The sequence below is a fragment of the Crassostrea angulata genome, chromosome 8 (genome assembly GCF_025612915.1).
Source record: "Crassostrea angulata isolate pt1a10 chromosome 8, ASM2561291v2, whole genome shotgun sequence".
Taxonomy (NCBI): Eukaryota; Metazoa; Mollusca; class Bivalvia; order Ostreida; family Ostreidae; genus Magallana; species Magallana angulata.
The window spans coordinates 32,879,594-32,895,571 of record NC_069118.1 but is presented as its reverse complement, the minus strand read 5'-3'; the positions used below and the strand labels follow the sequence as shown (position 1 = coordinate 32,895,571).

The 15,978-nt window shown below is 33.4% G+C and overlaps 1 protein-coding gene across 1 annotated transcript; it reads right to left on the bottom strand.

Moving 5' to 3' along the window:
• Nucleotides 1-731: 731 nt before the first annotated feature.
• Nucleotides 732-15,849, bottom strand: LOC128158790 (WD repeat-containing protein 82-like). Its single transcript, XM_052821746.1, has 13 exons — nucleotides 15,607-15,849; nucleotides 15,028-15,125; nucleotides 14,722-14,788; nucleotides 14,290-14,389; nucleotides 13,899-14,015; nucleotides 13,268-13,423; nucleotides 12,235-12,304; nucleotides 11,513-11,655; nucleotides 6,858-6,978; nucleotides 4,934-5,005; nucleotides 3,359-3,540; nucleotides 2,166-2,287; nucleotides 732-1,475 (listed from the first exon to the last, which is right to left on the bottom strand). The coding sequence occupies exons 1-13, from the start codon at nucleotides 15,765-15,767 to the stop codon at nucleotides 1,331-1,333; spliced, it is 1,554 nt and encodes a 517-aa protein (XP_052677706.1). The 5' UTR covers nucleotides 15,768-15,849; the 3' UTR covers nucleotides 732-1,330.
• Nucleotides 15,850-15,978: the final 129 nt, after the last annotated feature.

Genomic DNA, 15,978 nt, shown 5'->3' with positions numbered 1-15,978 from the left:
AAACAAAACTACATTATTTTACAAATTACCAACAAGTGCCTGACGTAAAAAAAAAAAGGTAGAGGAAATAATATGATTTCAACGTCTGGTGCCTGTGATAATACCCCCTCCTGTTTTTTTTTTTAAAAACTCAGATTGTTTCATAACCCTGTGAGTTCACAATCTAAACAGTTATTTTTCAAGATTATACTATTGCTCAATCAACCACAACCTGCACAAGTAAATGTCAAATGTTTCATTCAGTTAAAAAAACCCACACACTTCATATCTCTCTACATGTACATGAATATGGCATGCAAAAAATACAGGTAATAAATGACACTGAAATTCCGTGCATTTAGCTGCTGGCGGAAGCTTTGATGTTCCGCTCATGTATTGTAATTGGGTGATTACAAATATGTTCATTTTATCACCAAGTTTGATTGTATGCATTCAAAACCTAGTTAAAATATACAGTTATATCCAAAATAGATAAATTCAACTCAATTTAAAGTCATTTAAACAACAGTGCATGAAGTTGGCATCTTTATTTAACAATCATTCAATATTGACAGGCCCAACTTGGCACAACATAGTTATATATAATATAATATTATGTAGAATATAATAATAAAAAAATATTAATAAAAGACCACGGTGACAATACGTTGCATGATTACATTTAAAAAATTTTTTAAAATATTGAAAATATGATTTGGTCTGATTTTTTTTTTGTTATAAAAAAACCCTGCAACAAAACAAGACTTAGTGTTTAAACAATCTAATTCATCATAAAATACAGCAGATGGCACACTAGACAACCAGCTAAGTTAAACATGCGAGGTCACAATACCCTTATTCAAATCATCATACATGTACATGCAATCTGCAATATTAGTTTTCTTCTTAGAAGTCAGAAATATTTATATAGAGTCAAAGAAATTGTTTCTGGTCGTAACCTTAACACATGGTGACATTTCAATATTACTAGTGCCTATATGAAGCAAAGTTAACGATTTCAAATGATTTGTTTGTCTCTCAAACATAAAAATAAGAATTAACATCAATTCTGAAAACAACTTCTCTCACTGGAAAATCATTGAAGAACACAGCTATGGAGAATTCATCCTGAAACGATTTACTTCTCCGAGATATTTATAATAATATTATCCAAAACAATCTTGTACAGCTGATGTTAAAACCACATGCTATTAAGAGTTTGACTGATGCAGACAACCTGAAAATAACTGATTAATAACCACATAACCACATGCCTATAGCATGGATGGAGATTTTTCTTCAAAGTTTAACTTCCTGGTGTAATGATTGTTTATAAAGTGGAAGTTTTTTTTTAACATGAACAGACTGAGGATTCTTTATGCTCCGCCTGCTGTGACCGTAGATGGATAGTACTTCCGGGAACCATGGACCGTGCCATGGAATTGGAAAACCCATCTAGCTCGGCATGTTTCGTCATCATTTCCTCACACAAGAATCTGTAATTTTTCCAAAAAAATAGAAAAATAAAAAATCAGATTAAGGTTCACTGACATCCTGATAAGAGAGATAACTCTCACTTGGATCAGCAATTATTGATGACATATTATATTGTAAAGTAAGTTAATAAAGGCAATTTCTTTCAAATTTTGCTCCATCTACACTGTGATATTACTATTGAACTCTGGTTTAACAAACACTAATATCTCAATTCCCATAAATATGATGATGCAAGTTAGAAGTCTCAAACACTGGTTCTTTAAGCGGTATTTCTACCTTCAAGTTAGTTAGTATTGCTAAAGATCTTAGAGGCTTTTTCTCCAGTTTTTCAGCACTAACAATTGTTCAGCACTCTTACAGTTTCAGTCCCTTTGTAATTTTCCCAAATTAAGATAAACTTTTAAAATTTTAATTCTATTTTTACACCAAGTAGACATTTGTTTTGCATGTTAGAAAACAATCCTTCAAAACAATCACCACCCTTAAACCATAGAACAAAATGTTTATCTAACATGGATATATTTGACATGTATGATTTGTTGGACCTTCAAATAGAGATGAGGGAAATACGCATTTCCCTCAGTCTTTTGCCTTGAGCAACATTTTTACCTCAGGTCCAACAATTCATGTATAGAGTATAATTGCCCTCATCTCCAGTCAATAAACAGAATAATACTAAGGCTGTCTACCTCATGGACTCCTCGATCATCAGTCCCTCTTTGACCGACGTCTCCGTCCAGCCCACAAAGTCGTGTTCCTTGCACATGTCTTCTATGTCTGATTGTTGGACTTCCCGATGACTTAGGTCACACTGGAAATATGCAAAATAAGACAGGAAGTTGGATTAAAGGGTCATTCTGCCTAATATTCCATTTAACAAGGTTTCAACAATGTTATCTTATATTCAAAGAAATCAAAATTAATAGATTTGGTTATATTCATACATTTGTACTAAAGTATCACATTTAAATCAAAAAGAGTTTAATATTAATAATCATTTCCTTTTTATTATAATTGAATTAAGGCTTACCATATTTTCAAAACCAAAATAAAATCAAACTAAAACCCACAATCAGTCAGAAATACATGTAGTCATGCAAATCAGCTACATGTACTTACAGTAACACATGCTACTTAATAAATTTTTATGCAATAAGTAGATCATATTAGGAGGGAGCGAGGCGACAGAGCCCCTTCTTAATCGCGTAAATTTTACTTCATATGATCTACCAGTAACTTACATAGAACATAATCCAGTTTTTCATTGGCTGATCAAAAGTTTGCTGTGAACTTAGAGAAATTCTTAATGATTAAAAAAATTACTTAATATATTAATATTTAGCGACTGCTGATTGAAAGTGTTCTAATTATTTTATGTACTCTCATTCATTCATTCCTTTTTCCATTCATTTGTAAAATAAACATTTACTATGATTTTATCAATTTTCTTTTAACAAAATGTTGTCGAGCTTGATCCTTGAAATCAAAAGTAAGATGCATGATACACAGATGTTTATTGATTATCCTCGAATACATTGTATTTATAAAACAACACTACAAGAATTTTGTGGCTTATGAACATTGCCTGCTGTGTTAGATTATTTCGAATTTCATTTGGTTAATGACAATTGACTATCTGTGTATTCTGTGTTCAACAAATATAATTTCAACCAATCTCAATCAAAGTAAATTATTTCCAATAGAAAGACCCTATTTTGTAAAGAAAGATAACTCTCATCTGTAAAAACAATCACCTAAATTTTCATGCCAAATTGTAAATCTTAAATACTGGTATATACACTATACAGAACTTAAACAAATCAAGTGTGTAGCAGAAGGCCTAGTTTTGCCAACTGTATATTTTTTTTTAGTTATAAAGCACCTTATTGGCTAGCAGAAGACAGGGTATAGGGGAGCCATCGGCCAGAGAACACTTCGTGTCCAGGTCCTTCTTCCATTTGACGGCATTCTGGAAGGTAGACTGTTGTGTCAGATCAAACATGATGATACAGGCGTGGGCGTCCTTGTAGTAGACGCGCGTCATTGAGGTAAAGCGTTCCTGTCCTACAAATAAAAAAATACAATTTAAGGTGGTTAAGGGACACTTCCATGTCGTGACGTATTGTTTATTTATCGAAATAAACAATAAAACCCTGTGTAATTATACAAGTAGTTTCTTTCCCAATTCTGTCACCTTTAACAGCGTACGTAACGCAGTGGGTCAGAAGGTTGACTACGAATCTGTAAGTCATGAGTTCGAATCCTGCCGGGGCTTTTACAATTTTAACCTCTCCAAATAATTTTCAAAGCTATTTTTTTGGTTTAATATTGTATAAAGTGAAAATTCTAAACCGGTGAAAGTATTCCAATTATAATGTATTTTAATCCATATTAATATCGACAGATGTCCCCATACCACCTTAAGGAAGAAAAACAAGAAACCTGCATAGTTCAGGGATTACTGCAGTGTTCTGGCCAATAACCAATTGATCAGTACTTGCAATGACCGACCTTTAAGCATTTGACCAGAAAATAATTAAGTATGCATCTTCAATAGCTAAGGATTTTCAGTTCACTCTGCTCTCAGGTTTATAGGAAAGGGAGAGGACTGAAAACTCTTGGCTATAGCAAAGATGATAAGGATAATACACATCACAACTCTGCCATTCAGTCAAAGAAAAGGTGAATGAAAGATGGTAGATCTAACTGAAAGATGATTGACTGGCATAGTTTAGCATTTTGGGACAACCAATGGTCAGCCCAAACTGCATAATGTACAGAAAACACAGTTATAACAAAGTGACAGGGTCGGACGATTTTGCTTCGCTATAACATGTATAAGCGTAATTCATTATACATGTATCCATCAGGTGTACAACATGTAATATTTAGTCACAAGGATTCTAAATCACTTCGCAGTAAATATCAATTCATTATAGGTGTTGTTCAAGTGCTATAACTGTGTTTTACTGTATATATCATACTGAAAACATATTTAGCATGAATCGTATGATATCTGGTGGAAATTGATTTTTCAAAAAATAACTGTGAATATGAATTAGCATATTTCTGAAGTATGTATGCCAGGCATTTAGCAATGAACCTGATTTAGGGGAAGCCATTTTATGCCAAAAACACAATGATGCATATTTTGCTCAAAATCAGTGTCATTTTTTAGGCTTGTTTTGTTGCAAGAAATAAATAGTTACGCCCTACCAAAAGTCCAAGGTCTTGTTAAAATGGCTCTAATATTCATTAAAACAAAATAAGAAACATTGAAAACGCAGGAAAAACATAATAATTCCTTTTGCATATATATAAGGAAAACTGAAATATATATTGTCTGTATAATTTATCATGTGAGAATTTTTAAAATTTTTCATTTATTTCTTTCTGAGCAATTTAGAGCTCTTATTATTTCATAGCAAAAAAAATCTGGTCAAAGTTCTTAATTTACCCGCAATATCCCACAGCTGTAGCTTTATAGTTTGGCTTTCAGACCATTTAACAACCTTCAGGGCAAAATCCACTGAAAAATAAAATAATAAAATGAAAAATAAAGATTCACACAGTGTACACTAATCATTTTCAATTAAATTATACATTTTGTAAACAATCATGAATGTGGTTGATAAGAAACAGGCTCCATGATCAAGTTTAAATTTTCCATCAAAGCTAACAGAGTATTTGTTTGACCTCTGCATTGTTAAGGCTTACTATGAAAATATCAAGGGATTTAATCGTTCATAAAACAAGGCATCTATTATTACAAAATATTTAATGTAAATTTATTTTATTATGATATTAATTTGATATTAAATGAAACAACATAGTAAATGCCACATTTTATGACACTAAATGTGGTCCCCTGAATTGACAGTCATGTGTTATGTGTTGATAATTTCTCCTGAATAGAAGTCATAAACAAATTTCGATATCGCAAGGACATACTCTTATTTAGATTAAAAATACACCTGATAGTTAAATTCTACTTATCTAGTAGATCAAAGGAATAGTAGTTTACCATAAAGTAAACTTTAACAGTATACTGCAAACAAAATGGTTTAAACCCAGTGGATACCATTTGTAGTGGCAATTTAATGACTTTAATAAGTTTAAATATATTTTTAAGCCAATTGAGGTGAAACTAGTATATTAAATCAAAGGAGCATACCGAAATAATTAATGTCTTTTTAGCAGGTCCTTGGAATCAAGTTGAAGATTTTCTAATTAAAGCTGCTTGGTCCGATTTTTTGGTAATTACAGTATCAAATTTTTTTCCATACAAATCATTTATCTTAGAAAGTTAAGGACTTTCTCCTATTTACACCAGCAGAATCAGTCTCCTTTCAAAGTAAGAAATATTCAAAGTAAATAAAAATAATTTCTCTTTGGGCAAACGAAAAAACAAACCAAAATGCATCACGGGAATGTTTAGAAAAGGAAACCGCTTGGTTTCGTCCCCCGAATGATTGGGGTTATTCAACCCGCACGCTATGCATCGATTGTAAAGAAAGCAGACTTTGGAAATATTAGCGAACAAAACGTACACATGTTTATTTGTAATTTGTCTGATCATTTCGACCTTTATTTAAAGCGATGTCAAAGTCGTAATACAACCATACCCCTCTCGTCGTCAGGGGTGAAAATTAACATGAGGCGAAATAACGCGGTACCTTTTAATGTCGTTTGTTTTGTTAGCAAATTTTGTACGTATTTTTCTTCATTGAAATTTGGCATAAGTGATGGGTAAAACTACTGCAATGTCTATTATTATACATATACTAAGCATAGCCATCGTTTAAAAGCCTGCATAAAATTTGATATAAAATCGGACCAAGCAGCTTTAAGCTGATTGACTGGTCAAATTTTCAATTTTTATAAATTACCAGTAAATCTTTTAACAGTACAATATGAAATAATATAAAACTTACGAATCTGATACCAACTCAATGTATACCAGAGACATATTATCACATGTATAACTATATATAAGTCCCTGGCTATAGCCTAGAATGTATACATGTACCTTTTTCTCACTAACAAATAGATCTATATTAACAAATACAACATCAAAGTATTTTTCTACCAATATTAAGGAGGCTGGATAGACAACAAATTACCCATTATCAGATCTCCCTAAAAACTTTTAAATAAGATTTGTTTTGCAACAAACATGCAATCATTTAGCAAAGAATATGCTCATACATTTTAGCTTTAACATTTAACTATTGTGCTATATCTTTTATAATAAATTATATTAAAGTTCTTCATCTCAAGGCCCTGATCGCCCAATTAAAGAATAATTTGTTGACCTACCCCCCCCTCCCCCCCCCCCCCCCCCCGGCCTCATTAATCCTCCTTAATTCATTGATCCTTACCCCCAATGGTCATTTTGTAGTCTCGCCGGTAGGCGTCATTGACATAGCGCTGTACAAAGGAGGTCTTCCCCACCGTGGGGTCGCCAATGATGATGACCTTGAACAGGATTTCTGTCATGGTCTGGTATTTCATTCGATCAGGGTTACACTTGACACTGCTCTCTCTCACATGTGTACAAGATCAGCTTAGCGAGATCATTACTCCATGGCGAAACTGCTCTCCGTTTGATTAACTGGTATAACTGACAAAAGAGAAAGGACAAGTAAAATATTGCCTCAATTATAAAGTATACTTCTAGGATATCCCACAAAACTGATTACATGGAAGTCGATCATATACTCACCTGCTCATAATAACAGTGTTAAACTTACATCAAAATGACAAAAAGAGTAAACGTAAGTTTTAAAGAAAAAGTAGATTATGGGTTGGCCTAAAATTCCCGTGACCAGGTGACAGCACACAATAGTGTAACTATAATTATCTTACCTATACACTGCACTGTATTATTCATAACCGATTGGTGACCCATGCGTTGGGATTATTGCCATCTCTGATAACCATGAAACTCACCTTGAAAATAAGAGCTGTTTAAACCCTAAATTACGCGTTGGGTAACGGTTTCTTCCTCATAGATAATATGATGTTTACTTTTCATAGCACATGCGAGTATGCACCATACTTCCGCCAAAACAAACCATCACATGATTTGTCATATGACCGTCACCTCAGCGATTGAAGAGTTCCAATTCTAATTTTAGCGGGATATTTAAATTTATTTAAAAAAGCAGTAAACGGTATTTTTCGAGCGGACACGGACTGTTTAAATTATTATCACCATATTTCTACTCCTTGAATAAAAATCTGTATCTCCTGTCAAGTATGTCGTGTCAAAGCTAAAAAAATTTTTTATATCGCATAACCCCCTAACTCCGTCACTACCCTAACTCCGTCACTTTCGGGAAACTCCTCGCCGTTTGAAATCAAGTACGATTATGAAGTCATTTTTTACATGTCAAAAATCTTTAATCAAATGTCAACAATTTGCAACGGTTAAATTAAAAATTGTGTCAAAAAATAACAAAATTACACCTTGTTCATTTTATGCAACAATACTTGTTCGAAATCAGCTAAAACTTTTTCACGGGTGCACTAAAATATCGATATTTCTGACATGCGGGCCCATTCGATCATTTACGCTGGTCAGCCATTTTTAGAGATGTCAAGATGAAACATATCACATGTAATACATTTTTGATTAAGGTAATTAACACATTTTTTTCAATCCGCAATAGCCTTCATGCACTATTCTTGATGATAACGTCAAATCGCTCATGCCGTAACTTTTGCCTTATACAGGGTTATAGATATATCCGGTATATCGCTATTTAGAATATGATACATTTCTAAAAATGTAATAGATAAATAATATAATAAGTAATATATTAATTAATGATGTAAAACATTTGAAATAAGAAAGGACATAAATCAAACGGCATCCATACATTCTGAAAAGACCATTGTGATTGTTGTTACATGGACCTATATTTTATTCTGGCGATCATTTCATTTCGATGAAATTAAATACAATTAAATTGTATGCACCATTTTTACTTATTATAACTTGGACTAGATACAAATGGAGTTTTAACTAAATTGTTAATGTGTCTTCATTCCCTACCATATCATAGGGTGAGGACTAATCGCCGGAATGGCGACGGAAAAGACGTAGTGACATGTATAAAAAGGTCGATAACTTGTGTTAGGTATAAGCTATCACCATTCGGTTTTCAGTTTTATAATCTATGGATACAGGGCTATCGAAATATGTAAAAACTTATTTGATAGGTACATGTTTGATACATAAAACCTTGACCGGAATGAGCTATGGTCGCAAAAATCAGCTGCCGGAATGACGAAGTCGACTTCATAAAACATCTAATATCTAATATATCATAGAGCATGTGGGTGACGGAGTTAGGTTCATCAGGCACGTAGCATCAGGGGGGGGGGGGGGGGGGGGGGCAGGGGGGGGGGGCCTGCCCCCCCCCCCCCCCCCCCCCCCCCCCACTTTTTCTCGCAGCAACAAATTTTTTAAAATTTACATATAAAAAAATGAATTATAATGAAGTTGCCCCCCCCCCCCCACCTTTTTGGAAGTTAGTAAAAAATTGGTATGAAAATTAGGAAATGAGTAGTCAAATTGAAGTTACCCCCCCCCCCACCACGGATAAGGATTTTGAAGATTTTTGTTGGAAAACTTTAAATTTCCCTTTTTTTGCTTGTCAAGATTTTTTGGATGGGTCTGGCCCCCCCCCCACTTTCAAAAACGATGCTACGTGCCTGTTCATAAGATATAACAAGCACGCGTGATAAACGTCGTATTCAGAGGGTTAATTTGAATAAAAATATTTTTGTTAATAATTTTATAAATTATATTGTTTCGGATTATATTTAGTGATTGCAAATGATAAAAACCACAAAAAATAATTTACAGAGAAACGCGGGAGGTTTTCTGCTTATATAGTGACGGAGTTTGGGTACTCGGGGATATACATCAGAGTCTGAGACATAAATAAATGTTATTTATGTCTCTGTGTGCATGAAGAATAATTATCAAAGGCTATTGAACAAAACTTCTACAACACCTCTTTGGCAAAAATATGTTTTTCATAATATATAAGTAATTCACCTTTCCAGAGATACATGTAATGAACAGAAAGCAAATAGTTGGAATTTTTCAAAGTCCACAGGGCATAACTCTGTCAATAATTGCTCAATCATACTCAATACCAAGTTTGACCTAAATATTTTTATGATAAATCTGTATATCAAATTTCCTTTCACTATGTGCAACCTCTGTGAAGAAAATGAATGAAAACTGTTGGTGGACCGACCGACTGACAGACAGGCAGACGAACAGCAGCAAAGCAATATGCCCTCCATTCTTTGAAGCCTGGGAGTCATAATACTATGCAGCCTTCAAAAAGTGGCATGCATAAATCCAGAAAATTTTCCCGTGGGTCCAAAAGTACACTTAAAGGATTGTTTTACTTCCAGGAAGGAGTGGGTGGGTTAGGTTTGAGGCTTCAAGTTCAAAGGAATCATCAGAATTCATACTGGCCCAGTTTTCCTGTATTACATTGGTACTACCCAGTACAACCAAAATTTTACTAAATGGATATCCCATATGTTAACACACAAAAGAAGAAAACTATAAAATACAAAGAAGTAAAAATACTTTTAATACAAGTATCTGTTGATCAGTCATTTGTACAATATGTAACAAAGATGATGACAGGTCTATATATCAACTCCACACAACAAAACAATGATATCTGGCTGTATGTTCTACATACACCATCTAGGATTAAATACACATTCAAGGGAAATGGTAAATTCAGCTATTTCTGTAAGTTATCTGTCTCTGACCCAAAAAAAAACTGCAATGGACATTTCTACATTATTTTACATTTAACATTCTGATAAACATTCTAATAAACCAGCTATACATTATAACTATTAACATTGAGAAATTATGAAGAAATTGTACACACACAATTAAAGTAATAGAAAACGGTAGAAGAGTCATTGAAATAGCTGACACTTACTGGTACACAAATTCATAATCTAAATGTGTGTCTCTTGTTTTTGTCAGTGAGTGTTGCAAATAACCATGTCCATGAATGTAGTTATGGGATTTCAACAGTTCACCATCATAAATGTTATACATGTAATACTACATATACATGTAAATAATGTTACTGATTAACTGTACCTAGAATAATGAATCAAAAATGCAGGATGAAAAAAAACAAACTATAATGTACAATAACTGCTGCCCAACTGATCAAGGACTGTACGTTCGTCATCTATCTATGCATATAACAACATCAAATGTACAACTACATCATAAAAAAGCACTGTCATTTGGTCTCTTATTACTTCAATAATATTGAGTTCAGAGTTTTTACGACTCCATCTCATCCTTCTGTTCTCCTGTTCATTGAATACTAGTTTTACACAATGCTTTGATTATAAGCACTTCCTTTTGAGATATTTCAGGCATGAACACGTACCAGTAGGCGGAGTTCAGTCATCAATATAAGGCAACCAGAAAGCCTGAAAAAAAAAATTATCAAAATTAATCGATATTATTTGACCAAAAAAAGAAAATTTGACTTTTAGTACATAAAAAAGAAAAAATCTTACGATTTTTTTATATCAGAAAAAAGCACACAAAAATTGCTTTCCTTCTAAATCTGTAAATTTCCATCTTGGTCCACAATCGTAACATTTTAAAAAGTCAATTAAACTAAACATGGCAGCAAGTGGGTTGCAATTCACATACAAGACTTTTTGGATAAAAAATTTCTAAAACAATTTAAGATACATGTAATACTATAACTATTTAAAAGCATTTTCTAAATACAGCGCATCTTCTGCTGCAGAAAATTACCCTTTCTATATTCAGTCAAGATAAAAAAGGACATTTTTCAAGACAGCTGTAGATATTACTTAAGTACCCTAAATTACTGAGTTTTATTTTTTTTAAATAAAATGCCTCAATTACAGAACCTTGGCTCCAAGAAAAGGACACTTAACAGAGCAATAATGCTGCACAATCAACAAAATAGATAGAACATAAAAACTGTACCATGTTGGAGCAGGCTGAGGCCAGCATCATGTACTTGGGATTAAACTGCAGACACTGAATGGGTCCGGGATGGTCAGCATTCATGACAGCAACCTTGACCCCAGTCTCTGTATTCCAGCAGTGAATTCGTCCATCGGTCGATCCTGTCGTAAACACCACAGAATTGCAAATCATGAATGCATTTACTATGAAATCATTATACCGGTACATGAAATTTATGATGGCCCATTGGCTGGAATTGATAATTATTACAAGTGTAACCCACAAAAATCTACCCCCCTTAACCTTTTTTAAAAATTTGCCCAAAGCATGAACTTAAATAATGTCACAAATATCAATTATACATGAGAAACTAATCATGTTAAACTTTAACAAAACAACAATGATATTCTTCCCATTCTTGCCAAAGAAGTACAAACATACAATAGAATGTCTTTATGATGGCAGATTTTATCACTTTTTACTAAAAAGTAATGACATGTATGGCTTTGTACATGTAAATACTTCTTGATGAAACTCTCCGATAAATGGTTTATATAGAAAAAAAATCAGAGACAAGAATAAAGATGCTTTTGTTTGATTTGTTTTAAGCGCAAATGGGTTATAATTTTTTTTCATTGGACAAATACAGTATGTTGAACATATTTTATTGACTAATAATGCCAAAAGTTCCAAAAACTTAGATAGTCCTCTCCTTGTTGTACAATAAATCATCATCTTACCACAGAATGCAAATCTTGAGTCTGGACTGAATGAGGCCTCGAGGGGGATTCCTTTGTTGTTTTGAAAGCCCTGAAAACACAGAGGAGGAATAAGAAAATAACTTCAGGTAAACCAAGTTCATAACAAGAGAGTGTAAAATATCGGTAAATACTTGTACAATAAAATAGAACCATTTTAACAAGAGCTTGGACTTTGAGTACATTGTACATGTAGTTGTGTCAAACAGCAATGTGACATAGATCTGTCTATTCCATTGCTGGCCACTCAGCCATGACTCTTTGAAATCAACAAGATTTGTCTGGCTTTTGAGCTAAGACTACGCAATCAATGCGTATTTCGCTTGAAACCACATCGTTTTAAACATATTTTGATGCAAGAAATAGATAGCTATGTCCAACTGAAAGTCCAAGGTCTTGTTAAAATGGTTCTAATATGGTGTATTAATGATGGTCTAAGTGACTTTCCACAGTTGAAGTGTATCAATGAGTTAGTGTACTTTCAAAATCAATAAGCATTTAACACCACAAAGTGTAAATATAACCTTTACATGTTATTCATAGGTGAAAATTGTTTAAAAGATTTATTAGAAAAGTAATCAAATCTTGTGCTGATTTATTGCATCTACATATATTCCAATACTGGTATACTTAGAACCATTTTAACAAGGCCTTGGACTTTCGAAAGAAGATAACTATCTATTTCTTATGTCAAAAGAAGATCATTGGCCGAGAGGCCAGCAATGAAATAGACAGGCCTATGTCACATTGCTGTTTGACACAAGTACCCAAAGTCCAAGCTCTTGTTAAACTGGTTCTAATATAATCAGCCAAAGAAATATAATTTTTCATAAAAATCTTACAAGAGCTAACATGAAACTGTCATATTCATAAAACATATATCCAAGCCCAAATGAGCTAAGATATCAATCGCCTTCTCCAAAAATATAAACAAAATTAAATTCATTTCCCCATCTCTACCCTTCACCACCTCCACCCTATGCTGTGAGAGCACCCTTCTTGTTTCTAGTTTTACCATAAAGGTTTGGAGTGGTGTCCCCTGGAAGGCGTCAATGAGCCGTAGAATCTGTCCGTTGGTCGAAATGAGGATCAGTTTCCCATCTGGACTGAACTTCATCCCCGTCCAATCACAATCCTTGTCCTGCGTCAGCTTGAAGGTGGTGAACGGACCCTAAAAGACATCAGCATAACACACTGTATTAATGCAATTCAGAGTTTTGGAGTCTATTCATACTGGAACCTCAGGTATCGAAGAAGAACATTATCCCTGTCAGCTCTATCTTTATTCTTTTAAAGGTATGTGCTATATTGTTTGTTTTTTGCTTTCCAGATTGTTAATACCTAAATGGATACACTTTCAACATCTAAATTTATTCAGGATACAGGTTGACTGAAGTCACTATCCAACAGGTAATTTTTTACCACTACAGGAATACATGTACACCTCGTTTTTCCTTACTTTCTAACTGGATAAAATTTGACTGTCCAATTAAAGACATATAAACTTATAATATTGATTCTGTCAGGAAGACCTTTTAAAATCACTTATTGGTATATCTCTTTTCCCTCCCCAAAAATGAGCATAAATTTATTCATGTTTAGAACAAAACCAGTAAAATTATTTTTGAAAAGTGAGTTTTTCTTACCCTGTCAAATGACCGAAGATCATACAGCTTGACACACTCTGAGTTTATTCCTGCAGCAAAGATGAGGCCCTCTGGGTCGAAGGCTGCCACTGGGCGACCAGGGAGATGCATCAGGCCCTGTTTTAGCACAAGTCATATCATCAAATCCTCCCCAGACCAAGAATATTATGTTTACCTGACAGTTTTGTAAATGTTTATTTGTGCAGTATATACAGCAGTTTACAGTTTATCTGACGGTTTTGTGTGATTTTTTTTTACAGTATGTAAAGTGGTTGAAAGTTTATCTTACTCTTTTGCGTTGGAGTTTTATACAGCCAGTTAAAAAGTCGACTGTTTGCCTGGCAGTTTTGTGTGGAGATTTATACAGATAGTAAAGAAGTTGACAGTTTACCTGACAGTTTTGTGACCTCAGATCCCAAAGTCTGATTGTCTTGTCCAGCGATCCAGAGAGAAATGAATCGTTGATAGGGGACATGTTCAAGGAGACAACTCTGATAATACACACACAAAAAAAAAATAGACTGAAATACATACATGTGAAAGTGCAAATATAATGTAAAAATGGTAAATACTATAGATGCATTTTTAACCTGTTATAATTTTTATTTTGGATGACAATGTACCACAACATTATCTGAAATGTAAATTCTTGACAGATTATTTAGTGTTTGTTCATTTTTGTTGCTTAATTAGCATTGAACTTTTAACCTGCTCACCAAACATTTCAGTGTGGTAAGAAATTTTACTCAAATGATACTGCAATGAACTTTTTAATTGCCTGCTTTGAATTACGTAAGTTCTACCTGTGAGAAATGTAACTTACTTCTTTGTGTGTCCTGGAAAATATCTGATGTATTTGTTGTCATGGAGGGACAGATATCGTATTGTATCTAAAAAAAATACCAAAACATCAAGGTAGAAAAACTGCAATATCAGCATATTCTTTATGAGAGAGTTGTATATATACAATGTGTGTTACTGTACATTCACTAGCAACGAAAACAAATTCAACTTAAAGAAGATTCAAAATTTTGAATTATGTGTATTTGAATAGCAGACAGGGATCAAAATGCACCAAGTTATAGGTATTAGGTAAATACTCTATTATTTAGTTAAGAAAACATCTTACCATCAACTTTTGTGGAACCATGCAAAGCTGTGTTGACTGCATGTGTGTAGCAAATTAAATCAACACCATATTTTTTACTGTTTAAAGTTTTCTTTGGCCTGCAAAAACACAAATAAATATAGATCTACCATCATCATGGTAGGTAATAGATACTAAAAATGCTTTAAAAACATTTCTCTCAAACAAATGTTTTGTGGAAAATATATTTTAGATGATAACTTCCAACAATTTTCAATTTCTGCATTAGAATACATTAAAACCTAAATTAAAAGAGCATTTCCAGGATAATTTTCCCTAAAAAATCCAATGCTAATCTTGGCAAGCTTTTGTATTAATAAGAAATATCAAACTATTATAGTCTGTATCTGAAATATTTTGAAAATCAAATGTTGAAGAAAAATATAGCCTGTATTATGATATCACACAATACCAAATTTGCAGAGAAAATTCGAATTTCTTATACCAAATACATGCAACATATTTCTTTAGAAAACACCCCAAACACTGAACTAGAATCTTTATTAATCAGTCTGTTTTAGTTTCCCTTTTATTTTTTTTCTTATAAATGAGTTTTCTTACGTTCCATTTTGACAATCATAGATAACAATCGAATCGTCGTCACTGCTAGAGATGAGCGTGTTGCCATCAGATGAGAAATCTATTCGGTTTATGCGATCTGTATTCTCTCTGAATATCTTAGCTACCCTATAATTGCGAACAACATTATCTGTGAGCTTCATTGTGAGTTTAAAATGTCTAATATGTTCTTTTTTCGTACGCCGATTTCCTCGCCATTCGTCGCGCGTGCCTAATTTTGACAAGTCGTTCACTGACTCATTCGATCCTTTTTTCTCTCTATCGCTATTACTACTTTTTGAGCTAGTTGAAGAGCTCAGGATACAAAACAGCTTTATATTAAATCATATTGTATATTTTTATTTTGAAAATTTG

Coding starts and splice junctions, on each gene's coding strand:
- LOC128158790 (XM_052821746.1), bottom strand. CDS start 15,767: ATGAAGCTCACAGATAATGTTGTTCGCAATTATAGGGTAGCTAAGATA. Junction 14,789..15,027: donor TGGTTCCACAAAAGTTGATG/GTAAGATGTTTT, acceptor TATTTTTTTTAG/ATACAATACGATATCTGTCC. Junction 14,390..14,721: donor TTTCCAGGACACACAAAGAA/GTAAGTTACATT, acceptor GTGTATTATCAG/AGTTGTCTCCTTGAACATGT.